At 38.6% G+C, this 27,921-nt stretch overlaps 1 protein-coding gene across 1 annotated transcript; it reads left to right on the forward strand.

The window, feature by feature from the left end:
• The first annotated feature begins 1,375 nt into the window (after window positions 1–1,375).
• LOC128048963 (transmembrane protein 45A-like) lies at window positions 1,376–27,491 on the forward strand. Its single transcript, XM_052641460.1, has 5 exons — window positions 1,376–1,565; window positions 2,265–2,477; window positions 6,125–6,309; window positions 15,110–15,255; window positions 27,398–27,491. Exons 1-5 carry the CDS (start codon window positions 1,376–1,378, stop codon window positions 27,489–27,491), a joined length of 828 nt encoding a protein of 275 aa, XP_052497420.1.
• Window positions 27,492–27,921: the final 430 nt, after the last annotated feature.

Below are 27,921 nucleotides of genomic sequence, written 5' to 3' on the forward strand. Positions count from 1 at the left end.
GGTGACAATATACAGCCTTGACGTACTCCTTTCCTGATTTGGAACCAGTGTGTTGTTCCATGTCCAGTTCTAACTGTTGCTTCTTATCCTGCATACAGATTTCTCAGCAGGCAGGTCAGGTGGTCTGGTATTCCCATCTCTTGAAGAATTTTCCATAGGTTGTTGTGATCCACACAGTCAAAGGCTTTAGCATAGTCAATGAAGCAGAAATAGATGTTTTCCTGGTATTCTCTTACTTTTTCTCTGATCCAACGAATGTTGACAATTTGATCTGTGGTTCCTCTGTCTTTTCTAAGCCCAGCTTGAACATCTGGAAGTTCTTGTTTCTTGTTCTGTTGAAGGCTAGCTTGGAGAATTTTGAGCATTACTTTCCTAGCGTGTGAGATGAGCGCAATGGTTTTGTATAGTGCTGACCAAAAAGGAGACTATGTCTGATTTTTATTTCTCAATCATGTAGCAATGGAATGAACAGAATTTGCAGTTTGTTTTAGCTTGGTATCCCTTTGGATCTGCTTGATTAAGCTATTAAACCTCAACACTTAAATGACTTAACCCAATAAAGGGTTGTTTCTTGCAGAAATCTGATGCAGGCTGTTTGATTGTCTTCTATCTTGTAGATATGCTATGCCCAGGTTGCCAAGGCAGGGGAAAAGCGAGTTAAAGGAATCACGCAGGTTCTTAACTGACTCAGCCTGGACGTGGCAAATGCCACCGTCCACTGCTCAGAACTGGAAATGTGATTCTGATCAAATGGCGATGTGGCTGGGAAAGTGTGGAAGTGTGCACAGATCTTTGAATAAGTCCTAATGATCTTTTCCACACTCTTGATGTTCGATACTTTGAAATTCCCTATTTAAAAATTCTTGTAGGCAGTTTTATATCACTTCAAGTTTTACACATAAAGATAAAACTTTCCTGTTACTTTCTTTCAAATATATTTAAAATGTGTTGGTTGAGTACACACTATCATTTTTCTGAGAACTTTTCAGTTCTTTGTTAAAGACAATGATTTTTTTTTTTTCCAATAGTTGTGAGTTTTGGGTAAGTCATTTCACTTCCTATACTTGTATCCCAATTGAAAATGTGATTTAACACTTGATTTATGGGTATGTTGTGAAAATTAAGTTAGAGATCACATGTAAACCACTTGACACAGTGTCTAGAAAAAGGTAAGTGTTCAACAAATGTGCATTGTTCTACTTGTTGGTATTGTTGAATTATAATGGGTCTACTACTGTCGTCAGTAATACTGGGCCCTCTGACTCAGTGGCATATCTACCATTATCAGAGATAGTACACTTTACAGAAAAAGTGACACTTAGGCCAAGTTCTAGAAATGAAATGCCTTCTTCTCTATGTTCTTATTTTGGTAGTCATGGGGGATTTCAAAGGCCATGCTTTCCCTGGATTCATCTTAATTATATTTGGGATTTGGTGGACTACAAAGTGCGTTCTGAAATATGCCTTCAAAAAGCAGAAGCCGACTTCCTACTTTGATTCCAAAGCATTATTCTATCGAACAGAAATGTTGGAGGGAATTGTGCTAGTTGGAGCGGCTTTAATTGGTGAGTGACCCGTTTTTGTGTTCAGTTTGCTTTCTTGGTGTATTTTCACATGCAAAGAGAAGATTGAATATCAAAACAAGAGATTACTAAAATAAATTTTTTATTCAAATACATCTGAATACATATTCTAATTGTATTTCTGTTTTTTGCTTGATCATGTAGCAATTCAGTTCAAGCATGGTTTTCTAACAGTTCACTTCAGTTGCTCAGTTGTATCTGGTTATCCTTAATTGGGGAGAAGCTGAACTCTAGCATTTTAATCCTGAACCAAGCACAACTCCCGACCCCAAGACGTACTGTGTAAGAAGGAAGTAATCAGATGCTATAGGATTAATCTCACAAATCTAAATCCAAAATTACTCAGGATTTATCTAGTCGTTAGATTAAAATAGGAACTTAGTCCATCAGTGGAACTGATTGGGGAACTCAGTGGAACTAAGACCATTAGCTTTGAAGATCTGACTTAGCTGTTTGACAAAACTGGCTGTCTTTGATTAAAAGAGATTATCCGAACCAGTCTTTGAAGCTCTAAACCTGTCTAAAGAACCAGTGCTCAGCTGTTAGGTAGTGGCCCAGAAAGAAGAATCAGTGCCATAAAAAGACAATATATTGGGCTAAGCTGTAGGCTGATCCTTCTGCACTTCAGTTTTCAGTAAAGTTGTGGAAAGATGGCTAAAAGTGTGATTTATCCCTCTGCAGGCATCCTTGCAGGACAGTTTGTTCCTGGAGGACCGCACTTGATCTTATATGACTACAAAAAGGATCAGTGGGTTAGACTCCTAGACTGGCATCATTTTACCATGTACCTCTTCTTTGGGCTGCTGGGTGTGACAAACATCTTATGTTCCACCATCAGGTCACTTCCTGCCTCCTTTAGCAAGTTAATGCTATTAAATGCCTTATTTGTGGAGGGTAAGTATGAGTGTTTTCATTTATCTTTCATTATTATTGGATATTTGTCTAGCCCTTTACAACAATAAAGGGCACCTTTCCTTTGGTGTCCTGGTACAGCCTTGACCTGTAGGCCAGCTGTTTGGGTCATGGTAAGCTATTGAGGTGTCCTAGACAGGATGCCAAAGATTTCCCTTCCCTACTAACTTATTTAGTAAAACTGGACAAGCACAATCATTCAGGAATTGTATTCAAATTTCACATCTGCCTTAAAGAACCACCTGCCATGCTCATTTATCTCAGGTTTATCCTGGAGATGATCATTATTTCCATTTTTAATACAACAAACTGAGCTCAGAGTAGTGAAGCATTGTTGTTACTCTTTAGTCACTCAGTTCAGTTCAGTTTGTTCAGTTGCTCAGTCGTGTCCGACTCTTTGCGACCCCATGGATCACAGCATGCCAGGCCTCCCTGTCCATCACCAACTCCCAGAGTTCACTCACACTCACGTCCATCGAGTCAGTGATGCCATCCAGCCATCTCATCCTCTGTCATCCCCTTCTCCTCCTGCCCCCAATCCCTCCCAGCATCAGGGTCTTTCCCAATGAGTCAACTCTTCTCATGAGGTGGCCAAAGTACTGGAGTTTCAGCTTTAGCATCATTCCTTCCAAACAAATCCCAGGGCTGAATTCCTTCAGAATGGACTGGTTGGATCTCCTTGCAGTCCCAGGGACTCTCAAGAGTCTTCTCCAACACCACAGTTCAAAAGCATCAATTCTTTGGCGCTCAGCCTTCTTCACAGTCCAACTCTCACATCCATACATGACCACAGGAAAACCCATAGCCTTGACTAGATGGACCTTAGTCGGCAAAGTAATGTCTCTGCTTTTGAATATACTATCTAGGTTGCTCATAACTTTTCTTCCAAGGAGTAAGCGTCTTTTAATTTCATGGCTGCAGTCACCATCTGCAGTGATTTTGGAGCCCAAAAAATAAAGTCTGACATTGTTTCCACTGTTTCCCCATCTATTTGCCATGAAGTGATGGGACCAGATGCCATGATCTTCGTTTTCTGAATGTTGAGATTTAAGCCAGCTTTTTCACTCTCCTCTTTCACTTTCATCAAGAGGCTTTTTAGTTCCTCTTCACTTTCTGCCATAAGGGTGGTGTCATCTGCATATCTGAGGTTATTGATATTTCTCCCAGGAACCTTGATTCCAGCTTGTGTTTCTTCCAGTCCGGCGTTTCTCATGATGTACTCTGCATATAAGTTAAATAAGCAGGGTGACAATAGACAGCCTTGACGTACTCCTTTTCCTATTTGGAACCAGTCTGTTGTTCCATGTCCAGTTCTAACTGTTGCTTCCTGACCTGCATACACATTTCTCAAGAGGCAGGTCAGGTGGTCTGGTATTCCCATCTCTCTCAGAATTTTCCTCAGTTCTTTGTGATCCACACAGTCGAAGGCTTTGGCATAGTCAATAAAGGAGAAATAGATGTTTTTCTGGAACTCTCTTGCTTTTTCCATGATCCAGTGGATGTTGGCAATTTGATCTCTGGTTCCTCTGCCTTTTCTAAAACCAGCTTGAACATCAGGAAGTTCATGGTTCACATATTGCTGAAGCCTGGCTTGGAGAATTTTAAGCATTACTTTACTAGCATGTGAGATGAGTGCAATTGTGTGGTAGTTTGAGCATTCTTTTGCATTGTCTTTCTTTGGGATTGGAATGAAAACTGACCTTTTCCAGTCCTGTGGCCACTGCTGAGTTTTCCAAATTTGCTGGCATATTGAGTGCAGCACTTTCACAGCATCATCTTTCAGGATTTGAAATAGCTCAACTGGAATGTCATCACCTCCACTAGCTTTGTTTGTAGTGATGCTTTCTAAGGCCCGTTTGACTTCACATTCCAAGATGTCTGGCTCTAGATGAGTGATATCACCATCGTGATTATCTGGGTCATGAAGATCTTTTTTGTACAGTTCTTCTGTGTATTCTTGCAACCTCCTCTTAATATCTTCTGCTTCTGTTAGGTCCATACCATTTCTGTCCTTTATCGAGCCCGTCTTTGCATGATATGTTCCCTTGGTATGTCTAATTTTCTTGAAGAGATCTCTAGTCTTTCCCATCCTGTTCTTTTCCTCTATTTCTTTGCATTGATCGCTGAAGAAGGCTTTGTTATCTCTTCTTGCTATTCTTTGGAATTCTGCATTCAGGTGCTTATATCTTTCCTTTTCTCCTTTGCTTTTCACCTCTTCTTTTCACAGCTATTTGCAAGGCCTCCCCAGACACTCAGTTGTGTCCAATTCTTTGTGATCCCATGGACTGAAATCCATCAGGCTTCTCTGTCTGTGAGATTTCCCAGGCAAGAATACTGGAGTGGGTTTTTATTTCCTTCTCTGGAGTTAGTAAAGCATAAATATCCTCCAACGAAGAGACCTCTCAAAGCAGAGTAGTTCCCATACCTATGAAGTAGCCTTTTTAATATTGATATAATGAAACTCCACATTTACATGATAAAACAGAGTCCAAAAAATCCAGTCACATAAACTTGAGGTCCTAACACTTTTTGTTCAGTTGGCCTCCCTGTTACTGCATAAGAAAACACTGATGACAAGTATTTAATGCTTTGTTTTCATTTATTTTATACGTATGGAGAAGGAAATGGCAACCCACTCCAGTATTGTTGCCTGGGGAATCCCATGGAAGAGGAGCCTGGTGGGCTACTGTCCATGGGGTCACAGAGGAGTTGGACACGACTTAGTGACTGAACTACAACATTTTATATGTAAGGGGTAGATTGGTCATAGAACTAAAAAGCCCCCAATTATCAAGAGCAGTCCTTTCTAATGTCCACCTTGCTTCCTACGTCTAAAGATAAGCACTTTTGCCAAATGCTCTTTGAGAACAAGGGATAGATAAAAGTTGGGCAACAGTCACCAACAGCATCATTCTCATTATCTCAGATGTTATCATATTATTTTAAACTTTTTATTTTATATTGGAGTATAGTCAATTAACAATGCTGTGATAGTTTCAGGTGGACAGCAAAGGGACTCAACCATACATATCTACATGTATCCATTCACACCGAAGCTACTCTCCGGAGTTACCATATTTTGAATGAACATCTTTTCCTCCACATCCAAATGAAAAGGATGAAGTTGAAGCCACTATTCTATCCATAGGATTAAAAATATAGTTAGTTACTACTTCTTGGGAGCTTCCAGAGAAACTTGCCCTACCCATCAAAATCCACTCTTTTGATTGGTGTTTATATTTGCTGCCTCCAGTAGACAAAATTGCTTAAGGAAAGACTTTATTTCATTCATCTGTCCATTTGCCCTAACTCCTGGTCCCCTGCCTTCATCATGCTTATCATTTATCCTTTTGCATAAAATATGCTTTGACATTTAGTTAGTTGAAAAATGTCATGATGTATTAGAGAAGAGAATAAAGACTGAGGAAGGGAAAAGGAGATTTCAAAGATTACATTGTAAACAGGTATAGTGATGACTCCAAAAATGCTAGAGATTTCCATTATTATGGGAAGCAGCGGGCACCTCATATTTTGGACAAATGTGTGTGCTTTATGTAAAGCTGTGTGGAGATGGGGGAGGAACAGTAGTGTCATTGAGAAAGGCAAACGATTTTTTCTGCCTCTGACAGCTTTTGTCTTCTACAATCACACTCACGGCCGGGAAGTGCTGGACATCTTCATGCACAAGCTTCTGTTCTTGGTCATCTGTTTGACAGGCCTGGTTGCCTTCACAGAGCTCTTCATACAGGCCAATATAACTGTGGAACTTCTGCGGACAAGCCTTTTCCTGCTTCAGGGAAGCTGGTTCTGGCAGGTGAGTTGGGGCCTCCAGTGAATGTGCCTGGTGTCTGCACTGATGGCCTTCTCTCTTTGATTGTGGGTGTTGTACCCTGGAACCCAAAGACTTCCTTCTGATATGCTGCTGGTAGTGAGAATGCAGGCCTTTGAGGGGCCCAGCGGCCCTAGTGAGAATAGTGACAGAAGGAGGTGGGAGGTGTACACCTTCATCACACACCTGAATATCCATTTTGTAGGAACTCTGAGCTGGTGCTTACCTGGAAGCAGTTCCTGATGCTAAAGCCACTTAAAGCCTAATGGGTAATAAGCTTGAGAAACATAAGGAAGACAGGAAAGGGAGGGAATTATTATGTATTGAGGAATAAGTATGTGCCGGCCCCTGGACATGACTTTTACATACACATTGTTTCCTTTTCATTTTGTCTTCAGGACAACTTGGAAGTTAGATATTATCATCCCTAACTGACTGATAAAGAGACTCAGAGAGAGCAAGTTACTTGCTCAGGATCACACAGTAGTGGAACTAGGATCTAAATGTGGGTCTGTCTGACTCCAAATCCCAGGCACTTTTACTGTTGACTCCCTAACCTTGGAGTGTTGTTGAAAACATGTATTCCAATCAGTGAACATATACTTTATCAGTTCAGTTCAGTTCGGTCAGTCATGTCTGACTCTTTGTGACCCCATGGACTGCAGTACACCAGGCCTCCCTGTCCATCATCAACTCCTGGAGTTTACTCAAATTCATATCCATTGAGTTGGTGACGCCATCCAACCATCTCATCCTCTGTCCAAACATACATTCATGGATATAAGGAAAGTCTGGAATGAAAGGTGAATGTGGTTTAATCACAGAAGATTTCTTAGAGGAGATTTTTAGTCACTAAAGTGCAGGGATTTGGGATGATGAGGTTCTTCCAGGGATTTGCATTTCAGTGAAGATTGATAAGAAAGCCCTGGTAGACTCAGAGAAACATCATGGTCAAACGGGGGCTAGGAAAGATGTGATATTTAAGCTTATGGGGAGTAGAAAGATGTGGGGGAGTAGAAAGGTTGTTGGAGCACAGGCTTGTAAATAGGGGCCGAGATTCAGGGGGTTTTTGAAGGTAAAATGATTTGGAAAAAATAACAAATACCTTATCATGGTATAATTTGATAATCAGTGAATTTAACCAGTTGGTATATAGATGTTGTATTGTGAGATTATTTATCATCAGTTGGGAAGCTAAATAGAATGGCATGTAAGATGTGATTATGCATTCTATATCTCTTGATTGGAATATTTTACTATGTTCTGGTATTGCCAATTCAAAATTAAAATTAAATTAAAAAAATTTAACAGTGATAATTTCAGGTCAAGATGACACAGTGAGTTTATGCTTCAGTGTATTGCCTCTGCTTCAAATATGTAACAATGACACATAAACTGTCAAAAATACCTATAAAATAAAAAGTAAATTAAAAGAATAGAAAAGTAAAGGAAAGTAAGAGAGTTTAAAAATATATAGTTGCAAATTAAGCACCGCAAACAAAAACAGGGCAAGCCACCAGTGAATAGAATAGAAATAGAATAGAATAGACATTCATAGACTGAGCAGAGCTGGGCTGCAGCTCTGTGGACTCCAAGTCTGGGGTAAGCATGATGGATTCAGGGGAACTAAAGGAAATTAAAGATTTCTCTGGATGTAGGGGTAAAGTCAAGCTCTTTGACTCTTTTTAATTAAATTGCTTTCCATCCAGTTTCTAATTGCTTTCCATCCAGTTGATCATTCACTTTCTGATAGAGATATGTTAAAATTTTATGTTATATTTATGGATTTGTCAGTTTCTCCTAATTTTCAGTTTTCTGTAATGTCATGAGGCTATATTCTTCTCCTCTCTTTCTAGTTTTTTGAGTTGAATATTCACTTATATTTAATTTTTCTTATTTTTATATAAATATTCCTAAGACTGTAGAATTCCTCCTAAACATTAGTATAACTACCTCCTATGAAATTTTGTATGTGGTAGCTTTCACCTTGGGCAATTTTGAATGTTGCATTTTCTATGTGCTTTCCTCTTTAATTTATGAGTTATTTAGAAACATTCTTTTCAATTTCCAAAAACACTCTTTTTATTTTATTATTTGTTTTCAATTGCTTTGTATGTGTTCCCTTTGAAATGTGTCAAGACTTCTTTGGGATGTAGCCCAATGTCAGTGGTAGTATAATCTATATATTTGAGAAGAAAGTATATTCCACCTTTTGGGCTGAAGATTATCCAGAAGTTTATGCAATCCAATTTCTTAAAGAGCTAAATATTCAAATAAAGAAAGTAAGATAAAAGGGGGAAACCCAAGATAGCTGAGTAAAGTAATAATACAATTAACAGCAGAACTGATGAAACTAATTAGTGTTCCATTAAAAATTAATGATTAATTAATTAAATATCTGAGGGAGGAAGCTGTGAACTTTTGCAACTGAGCATAGGTTGGCTTAATGTTGTCCCTTTTGGCAGAGTAATAATGTTTTCATATTTCCCCAAGAGCTTTTCTAAGGAAGATATATGAGGTTAAATTTTGAGGGTATAAATATGAGATTATTTTTAAAACTTTCTATCCATCATTATATCCAGACTAGTATTTTTCTTTACTGGGTGGTCAGACTAAATGACATTTGAGACTTGGAGAAAAATGAATATTTGATACCAATACAAGCAAACATACTAGCAGGATAGGAAGCTTTAGCCATGGTACATGTCCCTCGCCCCCTCTGTGCTGGATTCTTCTGAAACGAAAATGTTTCAGGGACTTAGGTAAATTTATTATGCTTCCATGTTTGGTTGCTTTGAATATTTATTCCCCAAAGTCTATCTCAAGCTGATAAAATTACATTGTTACTTGCTTTTCACAATGTTTTTCTCCCACTACTTCTCCATACATGATGTCCTCTTCATTATGGGGGACTGGAATGCAAAAGTAGGAAGTCAAGAGCTGCCTGGAGTAACAGGAAAATTTGGCCTTAGAGTACAAAATGAAGCAGGGCAAAGGCTAACAGGGTTTTGCCAAGAGAATGCACTGATCATAGCAAACACCTTTTTCCAACAATACAAGAGAAGGCTCTACCCATGGACATCACCAGATGGTCAATACCGAAATCAGATTGATTTATTCTTTGCAGCCAAATGGAGAAACTCTATACAGTCAGCAAAAAACGAGATGGGAGCTGACTGTGGCTCAGATCACGAACTCCTTACTGCCAAATTCAGACTTAAATTGAAGAAAGTAGGGAAAACCACTAGACCATTCAGGTACCAAAATCAAATCCTTTATGATTGTAGTGGAAGTGAGAAATAGCTTCAAAAGATTAGATCTGATAGACAGAGTGCCTGAAGAACTATGGATGGAGGCTCGTGACATTGTACAGGAGACAGGGATCAAAACCATCCCCAAGAAGAAAGGCAAAAAGGCAAAATGGTTGTCTGAGGAGACCTTAGAAATAGCTGAGAAAAGAAGAGAAGCTAAAGGCAAAGGAGAAAAGGAAAGATATACCCATTTGAATGCAGAGTTTCAAAGAATAGCAAGGAGACTTAATAAAGCCTTCCTCAGTGATCAGTGTAAAGAATTAGAGGAAAACAATAGAATGGGAAAGACTAGAGACCTCTTCAAGAAAATTAGAGATACCAAGGGAACATTTCATACAAAGATGGCTCAATAAAAGACAGAAATGATATGGACCTAACAGAAGCAGAAGATATTAGGAAGAGGTGGCAAGAATACACAGAAGAACTGTACAAAAATGATTTTCATGACCCAGATAACCATGGTGGTGTGATCACTCACCTAGAGTCAGACATCCTGGAATGGGAAGTCAAGTGGGCCTTAAGAAGCATCACTACAAACAAAGCTAGTGGAGGTGATAGAATTCCAGTTGAGCTATTTCAGATCCTAAAAGATGATGCTGTGAAAGTGCTGCATTCAGTATGCCAGCAAATGTGGAAAACTCAGCAGTGGCCACAGGACTGGAAAAGGTCAGTTTTCATTCCAATCCCAAAGAAAGGCAATGCCAAAGAATGCTCAAACTGCTACACAGTTACACGCATCTCACACACTAGCAAAGTAATGTTCAAAATTTTCCGTGCCAGGCTTCAGTAGTACATGAACTGTGAACTTCTAGATGTTCAAGCTGGTTTTAGAAAAGGCAGAAGAACCAGAGATCAAGTTGCCAACAACAATTGGATCATCGAAAAAGCAAGAGAGTTCCAGAAAAACATCTACTTCTGCTTTCTTGACTGTGCCAAAACCTTTGACTGTGTTCGTTGTGTGGACCACAACAAACTGTGGAAAATATTTAAAGAGTTGGGGATACCAGACCACCTTACCTGCCTCCTGAGAAATGTATATGCAGGTCAAGAAGCAACAGTTAGAACTGGACATAGAACAACAGACTGGTTCCAAATAGAGAAAGGGGTACATCAAGGCTGTATGTTATCATCCTACTTATTTAACTTATATGCAGAATACATCATGTGAAATGCTGGGCTAGAGGAAGTACAAGCTTGAATCAAGATTGCTGGGAGAAATATCAATAACCTCAGATATGCAGATAACATGACCCTTATGGCAGAAAGCAAAGAAGAACTAAAGAGCCTCTTGATGAAAGTGAAAGAGGAGAGTGAAAAAGCTGGCTTAAAGCTCAACATTCAGAAAACTAAGATCATGGCATCCGGTCCCATCATTTCACAGCAAATAGATGGGGAAACACTGGAAACAGTGAGAGACTATTTTGGGGGGCTCTAAAATCACTGCAGATGGTGACTGCCGACATGAAATTAAAATGCTTGCTCTGTGGAAGTAAGGCTATGACTAACCTAGACAGCTATTAAAAAGCAGAGACATTACTTTACCAACAAAAGTCCATCTAGTCAAAGCTGTGGTTTTTCCAATAGTCATGTATGGATGTGAGAGTTGGACTATAAAGAAAGCTGAGTGCCGAAGAATTGATGCTTTTGAACTGTGGTGTTGGAGAAGACTCTTGAGAGTCCCTTGGATGGCAAGGAGATCCAACCAGTCAATCCTAAAGGAAATAAGTCCTGAAAATTTATTGGAAAGACAAATGCTGAAGCTGAAACTTGAATACTTTGGCCTCCTGATGTGAAGAACCAACCTACTGGAAAAAACCTGATGCTGGGAAAGATTGAAGGCGAGAGGAAAAGGGGACGACAGAGGATGAGATGGTGAATGGCATCACCAGCACAATGGACATGAGTTTGAGTGGGCTCTAAGAGTTGGTGATGTATAAGGAAGCCTGGAGTGCTACAGTCCATGGGGTCACAAAGAATCTGACAGTACTGAGCAACTGAATTGAACTGAAGCAATATATAGGCTTCCCTGGTAGCTCAGCTTGTAAAGAATCCACCAGCAATGCAGGAGACCCTGGTTCAATTCCTAGGTCAGGAAGATTCCCTGGAGAACGGATAGGCTATCCACTTCCATATTTTTGGACTTCCCTGGTGACTCAGGAGCTGGCCTTTTTGTCTGTTTGGAGACAAAGGGGCAGGCTCGTGCCTTACTTAGTTTTCTTCTATAAAATAGAGACAAGAAAAGGAGTCTGGCCCCTGGGATGTAAAGAAGGGCAGGAAGGAGTTATTATAGACTATCTAGCTTATTTCAGCTCTGATATTTTAGAAAAATTTATGAATGTGACACTGATTAATAAATAAAGTACATAGCACCAGTGTAAAATGAAGGCCTCTGGACTGCTCCACTTGGTCAGGCAGCTATCAACCTGAATGATGAATCAATGGAGAACACATGTTTCTATTCATGCTTTGGAACACAGGTCTGGTGTGGCCAGATATTTCTATTTTTAGAAATAAGCTGAGATGTACTTTTGTGTGAACTTCCCTAATTTTAGAAGTATTGTAAACTAATTCAAACTATTTTAAAAATATGCAGGGCAGGCAAAGTATGTCTGTGATATAGATGTGGCTCAGGATCTGCTAGTCTATAATCTGTGTTTTAAGGGAGAAATAGTACCATGTCTTCATGGGACCAACTACTGTCTTAGTACTGATCGTTCAAACTGTATCATACTGCTGAGATGACTCACACAGACCCTTGTATCCAAGTCACTGTCCTTCACCCTGCCCCATACAATATGTTTTCTTTTGGACTTCCCTGGTGATGCAGTGGATAAGAATTCGCCTACCAGTGCAGGGACCACTGGTTCGAGCTCTGGTCCGGGAACATTCCACATGACACGGAGAAGCTAAGCCTGTGCTCCACAATTACTGAAGCCTGTGCAACCTAGAGCCTGTGCTCCCCAACTGGAGAAACCACAGCAATGAGAAGAAGCCCACACACCAAAACAAAGAGTAGCAGCTGCTTGCTGCAACTAGAGAAAGCCCGTGCACAGCAACGAAGACCCAGCAAAGCCAAACATAAATAAATAAAAAAGCTGTTACCTTTTGTGTCTAGCTTCTTTCTCTAACATAATGTTTTCATTATGTTATATTCATTCATGTTGTATTATGTATTAATATGTCATTATTTCTTATGGTTGAATAATAGTGTTATATGGAACAACCACATTTTGCTTATTCATCATCAATTGATGGACATTTGGATTTTTTTCAGCTTTTGGCCCTTGTGTAAATGCTGTCATGTAATTTTGTGTAGGAATTTTTTTTGAATACCTCTTTTCAATTATGTGGGGCATATATAGTACCTAGAATAAAATTGCCAGGTCATGTGATAATTCTACATTTAACTTTTTGAGAAACTATCAAAGTGTTTTTCACATGGCTAAACCATTCTACATTCTCACCAGCAATGCATAAGGATTCCACTTTTGCCATATGCTTACCTATACTTTACTAATATCTCATAGTGAAGTGGTATCTCATAGTGGTTTTGGTTTGTATTTCTCTAATAACTTGATGATATTCATAATTTTTTTGAGCTTATCAACCATTTGTATGCCTCTTGGGAAATGAGTCTTCTCGCCCTTTGCCCATTAAATTTTTTTTTGGCTTTTTGTTGAGATTTAGGACTTCTTTATATATTCTAGATATCAATTCCTTATTAGATACATGATTTGCAAGGATTTTCTCCTATGCAGAGGATTTTCTTTTTATTTTCTTGATACTGTCCTTTGATATACAAAAATTCTTAATTTTAATGTGTCTTGGTGTCATGTATAAGAAATCATCACTAAAACCCAGGACATGAAATTTTTCCTTATGTTTTCTTCCAGAAGTTATGATTTTAGTTCTCATATTTAGTTTTTTGATTCATTTTGAGTTAATTTTTATATATGGTATAAAATAAGGGTAAATAATATATATATTTTTTTGCATGTATATATTCATTTGTCCCAGCACCAGTTGTTGAAGAGACTTAAACTTCCCCATTGAATGGCCTTGGCACTCTTGTCAAAAACCAATTTATTACAGGTTTATGGTCTTATTTCTGGACTCACAATTCTATTTCATTGATCTGTATGTCTACCATTATGTTAGTACCACAATGTTTTGATTGTTATAGTTTTTGTCGTAAGTTTTGAAATCACTAAGTGTAAGACTTACAACTTTGCTTTACTTTTTCAAGGCTGTTTGGGCTATTCAGGGTCCCTTGCAATACCACATAAATTTTACAAGCAGATTTCCATTTCTGCAAAAAAAAAGACCATTGGGATTTTGATAGGGGTCATAGTGCATCTGTTGAGTGCTTTGGGTGCTATTGCCATCTTAACAATATTAAATGCTCCAGTTCATGAACATGTGGTATACTTGCATTTATTTAGGTCTTTGGTCTCTTTTGACAGTGTTTTGTAGTTTGCAAGGTACACGACTTGAACCTCCTTGATTAAATTTATTCCTAAATATTTTATTCTTTTCAGTGCTTTTATAAGTGGAGTTGTTTCCCTAATTTATTTTTTTGAATTGTCCATTACATGTTTTGAGTGTTGATTTTGTATCCTGCAAGTTTGCTAAATTCATTTATTAGCTCTAACAGGCTTTTTGTGGATTCTTTTGAATTTTCTGTACATAAGATCATTTTATCTGTGAATATAGATAGTTTTACTTCTTCCTTTGCAGTGTGGATGCCCTTTATCTATTTTTCTTGACTAGTTGCTCTGGCTAGAACTTCTAGTACAGTGTTGAACAGAAATGGTAAAATCAAACACTCTGTCTTGCTCCTGATCTTAGGAGACAAACTCTAAGTATAAATATAATGTTACCAGTGGGCTTTGTTTATTTCAAAAACTTAAAAAAAAACAACTCTGATTTTGAAATAACAGAGTGAAACTGAGCAACTTAGAATCCTACCAAATTCTCTGAAAGTCTACCAATCTACAGAGATGACTCAGTTCAGTTCAGTTCAGTTGCTCAGTCGTGTCCGACTCTTTGCGACCCCATGAATCGCAGCATGGCAGGCCTCCCTGTCCATCATCAACTCCCGGAGTTCACTCAGACTCACGTCCATCAAGTCAGTGATGCCATCCAGCCATCTCAGCCTCTGTCGTCCCCTTCTCCTCCTGCCCACAATCCCTCCCAGCATCAAAGTCTTTTCCAATGAGTCAACTCTTCGCATGAGGTGGCCAAAGTAGTCATATTTTGAAAATTGATCTGTAAATATCCTAAACATTTTTGCAAAAATATGATTTAGTAGATATTGTCTATCTTAGTAAAACAGATAGTTTCTTATCTGTAGCATCTCAGATAATGGGAGTTATCTGTCACCATTAATCTTGAAAGAAAGCATTTTGAACTGCATCATCTTTGGGAATATGGCTGGTAATGCTTTAACATTCACTCTTTCTTTTAAATTACAGATTGGGTTTGTCCTTTATCCCCTCAACGGAGGCCCTCCTTGGGATTTAGCAGATCATAACAACATTATGTTTCTCACCATGTGCTTTTGCTGGCATTATGCAACAGCCATTATCATCACTGGAGCAATTTATGCCTTTGTCACCTGGTAAGTTAGTGATTTTTGTTCATGGAAATTCTGTCTTTTTTTTCTTTTGGTATATGATCATCAAGACTCGACAGTCTGTACTTTAAGTTCAAAGAGGTATTTTATTCCTTGCTGCTGCTGCTGCTAAGTAGCTTTAGTCGTGTCCGACTCTGCGCGACCCCACAGATGGGAGCCCACCAGGCTCCCCCGTCCCTGGGGTTCTCCAGGCAAGAACACTGGAGTGGGCTGCCATTTCCTTCTCCAATGCATGAAAGTGAAAAGTGAAAGTGAAGTCGCTCAGTCATGTCCGACTCTTCGCGACCCCATGGACTGCAGCCAACCAGGCTCCTCTGTCCACGGGATTTTCCAGGCAAGATTTTATTCCTTAGCATTCCACAAACAGGGTAATATAGCAGAAGATTATTTACAAACACAAACATTTCCAATTAAAATAATAAATGCTGGTTTAAGATTGGAATAGCTAGAGTGTCTCTGCTGTACTCTGAACCTATGCATCACCCTTCAATATGTTCTTCTGTGCCTTCACGTCTTTGCATATTCTGTTTTCTTTCCCAAATGGTCATCAACATACCTGCAGTGAGCCCCCTCCATTTGCTCATGTGTACATCAGTTATGACACTTCCCAAACGTGGTGGCATTTTTGACCAACATGTATGCCTCTCATTAACTTTGAGTATCTGATTAATTTGATATTTGCTATAATATTTGTAACAGTAAGATTAAGTTGAATGCTTCATGTTTTTACAAGGACTTTGATACAGTGTTTCATGATGGGTGAGGAGCAATGTAACAGATTGCTAAGAACCCATGTTTCCAGCTCTGCTTCTTGTCAGCTAAAAGACTTTGGGTAAATTATTTAACTACATTAAATATCAGTTTTGTTGTCTGTAAAATGGGGATAATGATGGTACCTAAATGAGATCATAACATTAAACTGCCCTTAATATAATAAGAGCTCAACAGAAATTCTTCTTACCCTTGCTCTTTTTTTCCCCGCTTTGGTTCCTATGATAGATTTCTTTTTCAACTGAAGTACAATTGACATGGGCTTCCCTGGTGGTTCAGTGGTAAAGAATTAGCCTGCTAATGCAAGAGATGGGGGTTTGGTTCCTGGGTTGGGAACATCCCCTGCAGAAGGAAATGGCAACCCACTCCAGTATTCTTGCTTGGGAAATCCCATGGACAGAGGAGCCTGGTGGGCTATAGCCTAAGGGGTTGCAAAGAGTCAGACACAACCTAGAGACTAAACAACAACCACCACAATTGACATACAACATTATACTAGTTTCATTTTGTACAACATAATGATTCAACTTTTGTATACATTGCAAAATGACCACCACAATCAGTCTATTAATAGTTACACCATCTGTCACCATATTAATGTTACAAAATTTTTTTCTTGTGATGAGAACTTTCAAGACTTACTTTTTTAACCAACTTTCACATCTGCAATACAATATTTTTGATTATAGTCACTGTGTTATATACAAAATCCCCATGACTTATTTTATTCTGTTTTTTACAATTTTAATTTTATATTATAGTACAGTTGATTAACAGTGTTGTGCTAATTAAAGTATACAGAATGGTGATTCAGTTATACATTTACATGTATCTAATTTTATATTGTAGTACAGTTGATTAACAGGGTTGTGCTAATTAAAGTGTACAGAATAGTGATTCAGTTATACATATAACTCAAATTCTTTTTCCACTTAGTTTATTACAGAATATTTAGCAGAGTTCCCTATGCTATACAGTCAGTCCTCTTTGGTTATCCATTTTAGAGGCAGCAGTGTGTACATCTCAATTCCAAGCTCTCTAAATATCCATCCCCCCACTATTCTCCCCTGTAACTATAAGTTCCTTCCCTAAGTCTGTGAGTCTATTTCTGTTTCATAAATAAGATATGATATTTCTTTCTCTGTCTGACTTACTTTACTAAATATGACAATCTCTGGGTCTACCCATGTTGCCGCAAATAGCGGTATTCTTTTTAATGGCTGAGTAATATTCCATTGTATAAATATGTACCACACATTCTTTATCCATTTTCTACTGATGGACATTTAGGTTGCTTCCATATCTTGTCTACTGTCAAGAATGCTTCAGTGAACACTGGGGTGCATGTATCCTTTTGGATCATGTTTTTCTCTGGTTGTATGCCCAGGAGTGGGATTGCAGGATCATATGGTAACTCTATTTTTAGCTTCTTAAGGAATCTCCATACTGTTCTCCATAGTGGCTGCAATTTACATTCTCATCAACAGTGTAGGAGGGTTACCTTCTCTCAACACCCTCTCAGGCATTTGTTGTTTGTGGATTTTTTGATGATTAGCCATTCTGACTGGTGTGAGGTGATATGATCATCTCAATAGATGCAGAAAAAGCTTTAGACAAAATTCAACATCCATTTATGATAAAAACTCCAGAAAGTGGGCATAGAGGGACCATACCTCAACATAATAAACCCCATATATGACAAACTATAACTAACAATCATATTTATTGGTGAGAAGCTAAATGCCTTTCCTCTAAGATCAGGAACAAGACAAAGATGACCACTCTCACCACTTCCATTTGACTTAGTTTTGGAAGTCCTAGCTACAGCAATCAGAGAAGAGAAAGAAATACATGAAATTCAAGTGAGAAAGAAGTTAAATTCGTGTCACTGTTTGCAAATGAAATGATACTATACATGTAGAAAATGTTTTAGAAAATCCTAAAAATACCAAAAGAAAACTACTAGAGCTCATTATGAATTTGGTAAATTTGCAGGTTACAGAATTAATACATAGAAGTCTGTTCTCATCTATAGTTAAGTCTCTTGGTCAGTGGTGTCCGACTCTTTGCGACCCCATGGACTGTAGCCCACCAGGCTCCTCCATCCACGGGATTCTCCAGGCAAGAATACTGGAGTGGGTTGCCATTTCCTTCTCCAGGGGATCCTGACACAGGGATCGAACCCAGGTCTCCCGCATTGCAGGCAGATGCTTTAACCTCTGAGCCACTGTCTGTATACTAACAATAAAAGATCAGAAAGAAAATTCAAGAAACAATCCCATTTACCAAGAATAACAACTTGGTAATAACAAGAATAACAACCCCACTACAAGAATAAAATATCTTGGAATAAACCTACCTAAGGAGACCAAAGACCCGTATTCCCAAAACTATAAGACTTACTTATTTTATAACTGAAATTTTGTACCTTTTGATCCCCTTCACCCATTTTTGCCTACCTCCCCCAACTCTGGCAACCATGAATCTGTTCCTTGTTTCGTTTGTTCCTTTGTATTTTAGATCTCACAGATAAGCAAAATCATTTGGTATTTGTCTTTCTCTATCTGTCTTATTGTGTTTAGCCTAATACCTTAAGGTCCATTTCATTCTTTTTTATGGTTGAGTGATTTTCTATTATATACATATAAGTATAAAATATTTATCTTGTATAAACACATATATAAAACATCTCCTTTATCCATTCATCAGTTGATAGATATTTGTTCCCATGTCTTGGTTTGTGTGTGTGTGTTCAGTTGTGTCTGACTCTGTGTGACCCTGTGGACTATGACCTGCTGGCTTCTCTGTCCATGGGATTCTCCAGGTAAAAATACTGGAATGGGTTGCCATTTCCTTCTTCAGGGGATGTTCCTGACCCAGGGATCAAACTCACCTCTCCTACATCTTCTGCCCTGCAGGCAGATTCTTTACCCCTGAGCCATTGGGGAAACCCAAATATTTTGGTTATTATATTATAAATACGGTACAGTGAACCTAGAGGTGCCTTTTTGAATTAGTGTTTTCATTTTCTTCAGATAAATATCCAGAACTGGATTTGCTGGATTGTATGGTACTTCTGTTTTTAATTTTTTGAGGACACTTTATGCTGTTTTCCAGAGTGGCTATACCAATTTACATTTCCACCAAATAGTACATCAGGGTTCTCTTTTGTCTATATTCTGGCCAATACTTGTTATATCTTGTCCTTTTGATAACAGCTGTTCTGCAGGTGTGCCTTTTAGTTGTCTGTAGGTCTTCTTTGGAAAAACGTCTATTCAGATTCTCTGTCTATTTTTAAATTGAATTTTCGTTGTTGTTGTTATTGGGTTGTTTGCTTTCTTTATGTGTTTTGGATATAACCTTTATCAGATATCATTTAGGAATATCTTCTTCCATTCAGTGTTTCCTTGTTATTTTGTTGATGGTTTCCTTCTTTGTGCAGAAGCTTTCTATTTGATGTAGTTCCATTTATTTGGTTTTTCTTTTGTTGCCTATTCCTTTGGAGTCAGATCCAGAAAATATCAACAAGAGCAATATCAAGGAACTTACCACTTATATTTTTCTCTAGGATTTTTATGGTTTTAGTCCTACGTTAAAGACTTTAATCCACTTTGAGTTAGTTTTTATGTCTGGTATAAGATAGTGTCCCAGTTTCATTATTTTACATGTGGCTGTACAATTTTCCCAGCACAACAAAAAAACTGGCCTTTTCTCATTTTATGTTCTTGCCTCCTTTATCATAAATTAATTGACCATTTATTTATGAGTTTAGTTCTTTATTTTGTGTCATTGATCTATGGGTTTGTTTTTATGCCAATATCATACTGTTTTGGTTTTATAGCTTTGTTGTATAGTCTGAAATTAGAAAGTATGATTCCTCCCCAGCTTTGTTCTTCTTTTTTAAGAAGAACAACAACTTCTTTTTGACTATTCAGGATCTTTTGTGATTCCATACAAGCTTTGGGATTGTTTGTTCTATTTCTGTGAAAAATGCCATTCATAATTTGATAGAGATTGTATTGAATCCATAGATCAATTTGGGTAATGTAGACATTTTAATGATATTAATTTTTCCAGTCCATAAGCGTGGAATATCATTCCATTTATTTGTGTCTTCTTCAATTATTTTTATCAATGTTTTATAGTTTTTAGCATATAGGTCTTTCATTTCCTTGGTTAAATTTGTTCATAGGCATTTTATTCTTTTTGATGCCATTGTAAATGGGATCATTTTCTTAATATCTCTTTCTAATAGTTCCTTGTTACTGTATAAAATGTAACAGGTTTGCACATTGATTTTGTACCATGCAGCTTTACTAAATTTATTTATTAATTCTAACGGTTTTTCTGGTGGAGTCTTTAGGATTTTCTATATTGAGTATCATGTCATCTGCAAATAGTAACAGTTTTACTGCTTCCTTTGCAATTTGGATGCCTTTTTTTCTTGCCTAAATGCTATGGCCAGAACTTAAACTTTATTTTGACTAACAGTAGTGAGAGTGAACCTTATCATCTTGGTCCTGATTTTAAGGAATAAAATTTCATGACTTCATCACTGAGTATGGTGTTACCTGTGAGCATGTTGTATATGGTCTTTATTATGTTAGGATACATCTTTTTGTATCCACTTGTTGAAAGTTTTTATCATAAATGATGTTTAATTTTGTCAAATGTTTTTATACATCTATTGAGATAATCATATGATTTTAATCCTTCTTTTTGTTAGTGTGATATATTACATTGATTAATTTGTGGATGTTGAACTATTCTTACATCCCTGGAATAAATCCCACTTGATCAGGGTATTTGATCCTTTTAATATAGCTTTAATTCAGTTTACTTATATTGTTGAAAGTTTTGCACCTATTTCTATCAGTGATATTGACCTGTAATTTTCTTTTTTGTATGTGATATCTTTGTCTGATTTTAGTGTGAGGGTAATGTTGGTTTCTCCTTTTTTATTTCTGATTTTATTTGAGCCTTCTCTCTTTTATTCCATCCCTGGTGGCTCAGATGGTAAAGAATCTGCCTGCAATGTGGGAGACCTGGGTTTGATCCCTGGGTCGGGAAAATCCCCTGGAGAAGAAATGGCACCCCATTTCAGTATTTTTATCTGGAGAATCCCATGATCACAGCAGCCTGGCAAGCTACAGTCCATGGGCTCACAAAGAATCAGACATGACTAAATGACTAACATTCATTTTCATTTTCTTTTTTCCTTAGTGAGTCTAGCTAAAGGTTTGTCAATTTTGTTTAAATTTTTTCAAATAACCAGCTGTTTGTTTCACTGATCTCTTCTATTGTCTCTTCACTTTCTATTTCATTTATTTCTACTCTGATCTTTACTATTTCCTTCTTTATAGTAATTTTGAGCTTTTTTTGCTCTTCTTTTTCTAGTTCCCTTTGGTGTAAAAGTGAGGTTGTTTATTTGAAATTTTTCTTATTTCTTGAGGTAGGACTATTGCTATAAACTTCCATCTTACAACTGCTTTTGTTGCATTGGATAGATTTTGGTATGTTGTATTTCCATTTTCCACTTGTCTTCAGGTGGTTTTTAATTTCTCCTCTGATGGTGCTAGCAAGTTAGAATGAGAGTACAAAAATGCTGGCACTAGCAAAGTAGAGAGGGAAGAAAGCAAAAATTGTACCTGCCAGTGCTGCCATTCCTGGGAGAGAATCCTAACAGATTTCTCCCTTGCTGGCAGATGCTTTAAGATTAGCAAATGAATCCCTTTCACATATGGTCAGGACTCTTCAAACTGTGTTTTTTGTGCTGTATGGCCAGGTGGGTGAGTCTTCATGCAAGCCCATTAAGAGTGGAATCTCCATTCCTTACAGCCCTTTGATTCTTCTGGACATCAGCCCTGTTGGTCTTCAAAGCCAGATGTTTTAGGGGCTCATCTCATCAATGCAAGTCCCAAGGGCTCAGGTGCCTGATATAGGGCACAAATTCTTGCTCCTCAGGAAGAAGCTCTGTATCTGTGAGATCTCATTGACTGTGGGTCTCCACCCTGGAGGTGGGGTTTTTGGTGGGACCATGTCTCTGCCTCTTTTACCCATCTCACTGTGGACCTTTTGTCCTTTATTGTAGAGGAGCTGTTTGGCTAGTTTTCAGGACTTTTTCTATTTCCATAGGGAATTGTTCCTTATGTAGCTGTAGATTTGCTGTGTCCATGAGAGGAGGTGAATTCAGGACCTTGCTAGGCTGCTACCTTGAACCACCTCCCCCACCCACTCTTGTTCTTTTTATTATTCTTCTTGTTCTCCTTCTTCTTCTGTATCAAAAGTTGTATAAGGGATAGACCCTATGGGGAGAGAGAGACAGTTTAAATATAGTATGATAAATGGAAATAGTGTAAGAATAAAGCACTCTTGGAACACACAGGAGGCCTCCTCACAATTGAGAATTAAGCTGCAGCTTGAAGGATGATTAGGAACAGAATGGAATGAGCATGGTTCCTTATTTCCATTAGCATGGTAGCCAATGCCAAACCACAGTTGGCTTGGCTGATTCCAACTATTAATCAAGCAGGCTCTAATCCTTCAGACTTTAGCATTGATTGAAGTGTTCTATATCTGCAGTCTCCATCATGTGGCCATAATCTATGTGTGATAATTGCATACTTGACGTGTGCCTTGTTATTGTTGTTGCTATTTAGTTGCCAAGTCATATCTGACTCTTTTGCAACTCCATGTCCTGTAGCTCGGCAGGGCTCCTCTGTCCATGGGACTTCCCAGGCAAGAATACTGAAGTGGTTTGACATTTCCTTCTCCAGAGGATCTTCCCAACCCAGTGCTACATTAATTTTAATTAATTTTAGCTTTCATATATACATAGTGACCATCATTTTGGATAGTACATGTCTAGCATGTTCTCTAGATCCCTAAATTCAGTAGTTGATTCGAGGCCCAATTGGGTCTCAGCCTCTGCCCAAACTAGCTTTCTAGTCCTCTCTCTAGATGTTTCCGCAGCTACCTCTACTGCTCTGTGCTTCTTTGGGCTTTACTGCTAAAGAGCTTTGGTGCTGTGTCTCTGGGTGAAGAAGCCTTTTCCTTGTCTAGCTCCCAGATGTCTCTCGTAGGCTTTGATTTGTAGTTACCTCCTTGTAGAGGTCTAAGTGCTATGCCTGATTGAAATTCTACCTTCTTATTGAGTGATTTCTATTAGTCCTATTCAGTTCCCCCAAAGCATGTGCATGCACTGGTGGTTAAGGTTCACTCTGCCACTGAGTGAAACCTGACTTCTTCCTCTGTTATTTTAGGCTTACTCCTGGGCCTCATCTCCTTAGGGTTTGGGCAGCCTCCAAGAACAAAGCCGGCATTCAAGAAGCCTCTCTATTCCATGTCAGTTCTAGAGCCAAAAGAAGACTATTGTTTCTTTCTGTTTTAAAAACCTTCAGACCCCTAATGAGCCTCTTATCCATGTATAGTTTTCTACTACTACTAATACTAAGTCACTTCAGTTGTGTCCGACTCTGTGCGACCCCAGAGACGGCAGCCCACCAGGCTCCCCTGTCCCTGGGATTCTCCAGGCAAGAACACTGGAGTAGATTGCCATTTCCTTCTCCAGTTTTCCTTTAAAATTCGAGGAAGTTACAGTTCAGTACACACAGGCAAAGTCGTATCTGACTCTTTGTGACCCCATGGACTGTAGCCCACCAGGCTCCTCTGTCCATGGAATTCTCTAGGCAAGAATACTGGGGTAGGTTGCCATTGCCTTCTCCAGTATAGTTTTCTAGAAACCAGAAACTCCATGTTTACTTTTGCAACTGACTCTCCTTCCCTGGCACCCTGGACTTCTTGACAACATGTTGTCTCTACCCGGCATATCCAATCAAATGCTCATCTCTTCTATGAAAACTTAAGTGATTGTTCTAGTCTTTGCTTATCTTCTTGCATGAATTTACAGTACTTTAGTCTTGATCACACATTTTAACAGTTGTGATCTATCTTGTGATATTTACTATTAGCTCATGTTAGGCTTATCTGCTAACTAGATTGTGCTACCTGGAGGAAAAGATCTTTTTCATATCTCTCACTGATCTTGGCATACTCTCAATAAACATTTTCTGTTTTAACAGCTCTGCTTCAGAACTACTCAAACAGGATTCAGTTGTTTGGGGATCATGTTTTATATGCTTTTAAGTTTTACTCTCATACTGCTTGTGAAATATAAGGCCAAGGGCTTATATTCTTATATATTTTAATATAATATTAAGCAGTAGATTAAACAATATCACAAAGATTGAATATTGACTTTTAGTGCGGTTATATGTAGGATAATTCAATTCAATCCTGTAGTCATGAAGAGCTTTGAAAATCTGTACATCTGGGTTTGACTGTGAAGTGGATTGTAACTCAGTCACAGGTGATAGGTTTTAAGGACATTCTATCTGAATTTATTTGACAAAGCACAAAAATCACCATGGAAACAAAACTGGGTTATGGAACTGCTGCCCCCCAAATCTCTGAAAAATGAAGCTGTGCTTTCCAGCTTTCCTGAATAATGGTTTAAAGATTGCCTCATCTAGTCCCATGCCTGTTGTTCTCATGAGAGCTCATAGGAGAGACCCATCTGTTGGGAAATCTTATTGTGTGTTTTACCGTACTTCCCATATAAACTTACATAAACGTCACTGGGATAGAGAAGTATTTCAAAAGCCCCTCTGGATGGACAGAGAAATATTACCCATTTTCAGGTTGGTTTTTCAAGCAAATGATTCTTGTGAGCCATTTTGAAGAATAAAATAGAAATGACCAAATTCATGGTAGATGGTAGTTTGCCTTTTGGAAGTTTGATTTCCACTTCAGCTCTGAAAGTATACCCAGAGTCTCAGCTCTGCTCTTATATTAAGAGCAGAAGAGAACATGTGGGAGCAAAAGCCCAGACACACCCTGAACTTAGTTTCCTGAACTTGCACCATTCCAGGAGCTAGCAATTATTTGTACTTCCTCTTTATTATTCCACCCCTCAATCTCTCCCCAGTAGCCATTTCTGTGTGTGCCAATACCAAGGGCTTCAGGGTGTGGACAGAGCCTGAATATGCCTCAGCTTGATGGCGTCTAACAACAGCAGATATAACTCAGAGAGGAGGAATCCGGAACAGGAGTAGCCACTGTGTTAACACTGTTAACCGTGTAAACAATTTCTACAGCAAATTCCCTACAGACAAATGCGTTCCATTCTGAGAGCATGTTCATAAGTTCAATTTGCTTGTAAGTGCAACAGTTAGCCTAGGAACCCAACTAACACAGTTGTATATATATATCTGTATATCATACTATGCTGTAATAGGTTTATAATACTTTTCCCACAAGCAATAGTGAAAGTGAAGTCGCTCAGTCGTGTCCGACTCTTTGCGACCCGTGGACTATAGCCCACCAAGCTCCTCCGTCCATGGGATTCTCCAGGCAAGAGTACTGGAGTGGGTTGCCATTTCCTTCTCCAGGGGATCTTCCCGACCCAGGGATCAAACCCAGGTTTTCCACACTGCAAGTAATATGTACATAAAAAACAAACACAAAAATAAAGAAGTATTTTTAACCTCACAATACAGGACCTTGAAAAGTACAGTATTATAGTACAACAGCTGGCATATGGGGGCTGGCATGCATATTTACATATTTGAAAGTGTGCAAATTGAAGTTTCACATGTAGGCAACGCACTACAAGAAATAGCTAGTTCTTTGTTTCACTTCCGAAGAGTCATCAAGAATGAATCTAATGAATATACTAACTAATTAATCCCTTTCATTTAGCACCTACTCAGGTTGTGCAATGTGGAGATAACCATGTGGGTTTAAAAAATGAAATGATACACTGTCCCAGTTTTAACTTTAAATAAAACTATTAGCTTTTCATGAAAACAATGCCTTGAAGAGTTGAGAACATTGGGAACCAGGTCGATGGTCAACTAACTATCAAGGCAAACAATTTTGAGTAGTTTTTCTTGGCTTCTGATGAGTCAGTAGATGTTACTGATACCATTCAATTGTTGTGTGTTGGAGAAATTAATGTTGAGTTGGAAGTGACTGAAGAATTACCTCTGGGTAGATGAGTGATATGAACTCCTGTAGGATTGCTCCACCGTCCACTGAATCATCACGTACATAGTGAACCACTATTATGAACCAGTAAACAATTATTCTATGAACCATAGAACAATTATTATGATTATTCTAGACTCTGACAAGAGTTAGAGCAGTAAATAACATGAAGCTTCTGCTCTTAGGAAGTTCATACTCTAGTGAGATCCAGAGCACAAGTAAAACCCTGGTGTATTGAGAGGGGTGGGCCAGACCTTCTTTGGGAGAAAAAGAAAACAAGTGTAAAGTTACAGATAGACTGGTGATGTTTTTCATAAAACAATAATGATTTTGGATTTGGTTTATCAGTTTGTTTGCATATCCTTATGTACCTCTGGAAGTTAACAATCCATGGGGTCGCTAAGAGTTTGGCACTACTGAGCAACTTCACTTTCACTTTTCACTTTCATGCATTGGAGAAGGAAATGGCAACCCACTCCAGTATTCTTGTCTGGAGAATCCCAGGGACGGGGGAGCCTAGTGGGCTGCCGTCTATGGGGTCGCGCAGAGTTGGACACGACTGAAGCGACTTAGCAGCCGCAGCCGCAGCAGCAGCAGCAGCAGCAGCAGCACAGCACCATTTCTTCACAAATAATCCTGCACAGGAAAAGCTTTACGTAGTTCTGATTACATCAGAAAAGTTGAGAGCCTGCTGAGTTTCTGCTACCAAGAAACTTGGCATCTTCCAATGCCGAAATTTCCCCCCAGCATCTACAGATTCTCTTAATCTATGAAAACAGTTACAAGAATAGAGGTTACTTCTTTCAGCTTTTTAGTGCATCAGGGACCATCACATGTAACAGAACAGCCTGGGGCCAGCATAGAAGCAGCTCTCTGAAGACACAGTAAGGGCTGCAGTACAGCCCAGACTTGACATGGGGCCCAACCTGGGGAAGGAGATGGCTTCATGGGCTTCCTTCTCAGGACAGGGCTCCTTTTTGTAATACTCAGCTGAGCTCAGTTTCTTCAGGGCCTACTACAGTCTAGAGATTCTTTTGTTTGTCTTAGAAATAATTAAAGTTATGAATTTTGAATATGATGCAAACAATCATGTTACATAGTAGAGGTTTATTGTGTCTGTTTGCTTATAGACTGCTTTAATCCACAAAATGTTTGCAGGTAAATCCAAAGCCAAATAAAAGTGATTTTCTTTTGGGGTGTGCCTCTTCCATTTGCACAGATAAGTTGGAGTTTGTTGTACTATAGATACAGATAGTTTGTGGTTTTAATTTTAAATGGAATACTGTAAGATGACTTTCATTCTCCTCAGGTTGGTTAAATCTCGATTTACGAGGTTCTGCCCTTCAGAAGTTGAACTGCTGAAAAATGCTGAACGAGAACAAGATTCAGAAGAAGAGATGTGACTTTGATGGGCATCCAGTCTTTCTAGATGAAGTTTTTCTTTTTCTATTTAGTTCAGTTTTGCCTGTTTATCTTTTGTTTGGAGAACAACTGATTGAGAATGATTCTTGGTGTCATGATATTGGAGGCTTGAGGTGGCTCTCCCTAGGTTAGTTAAAGCATGATGCTCACATTCTGAAAAATATTTGTTTTGTTTGCCTTATAGATATATATGCTCAAAGTTCCTGGGCTTACTATCACTTGTAACTCATAGATGGGATTTCACTTGTTTACCATCTTGCTATAGTGGGAAATAAACAAATTCATGGATCTTGGTTCAAACACCACAGATATTTTTGTTATTCAGCTGCACCCCACCTTTATATCATGAAGACAGAACCTGTGTGACACTGAAATTCCTTTTCGTGAGATATCTCTTTCTGTAGCACTTGC

This window comes from Budorcas taxicolor, chromosome 1 (genome assembly GCF_023091745.1).
Source record: "Budorcas taxicolor isolate Tak-1 chromosome 1, Takin1.1, whole genome shotgun sequence".
In the NCBI taxonomy this organism is placed as follows: domain Eukaryota; kingdom Metazoa; phylum Chordata; class Mammalia; order Artiodactyla; family Bovidae; genus Budorcas; species Budorcas taxicolor.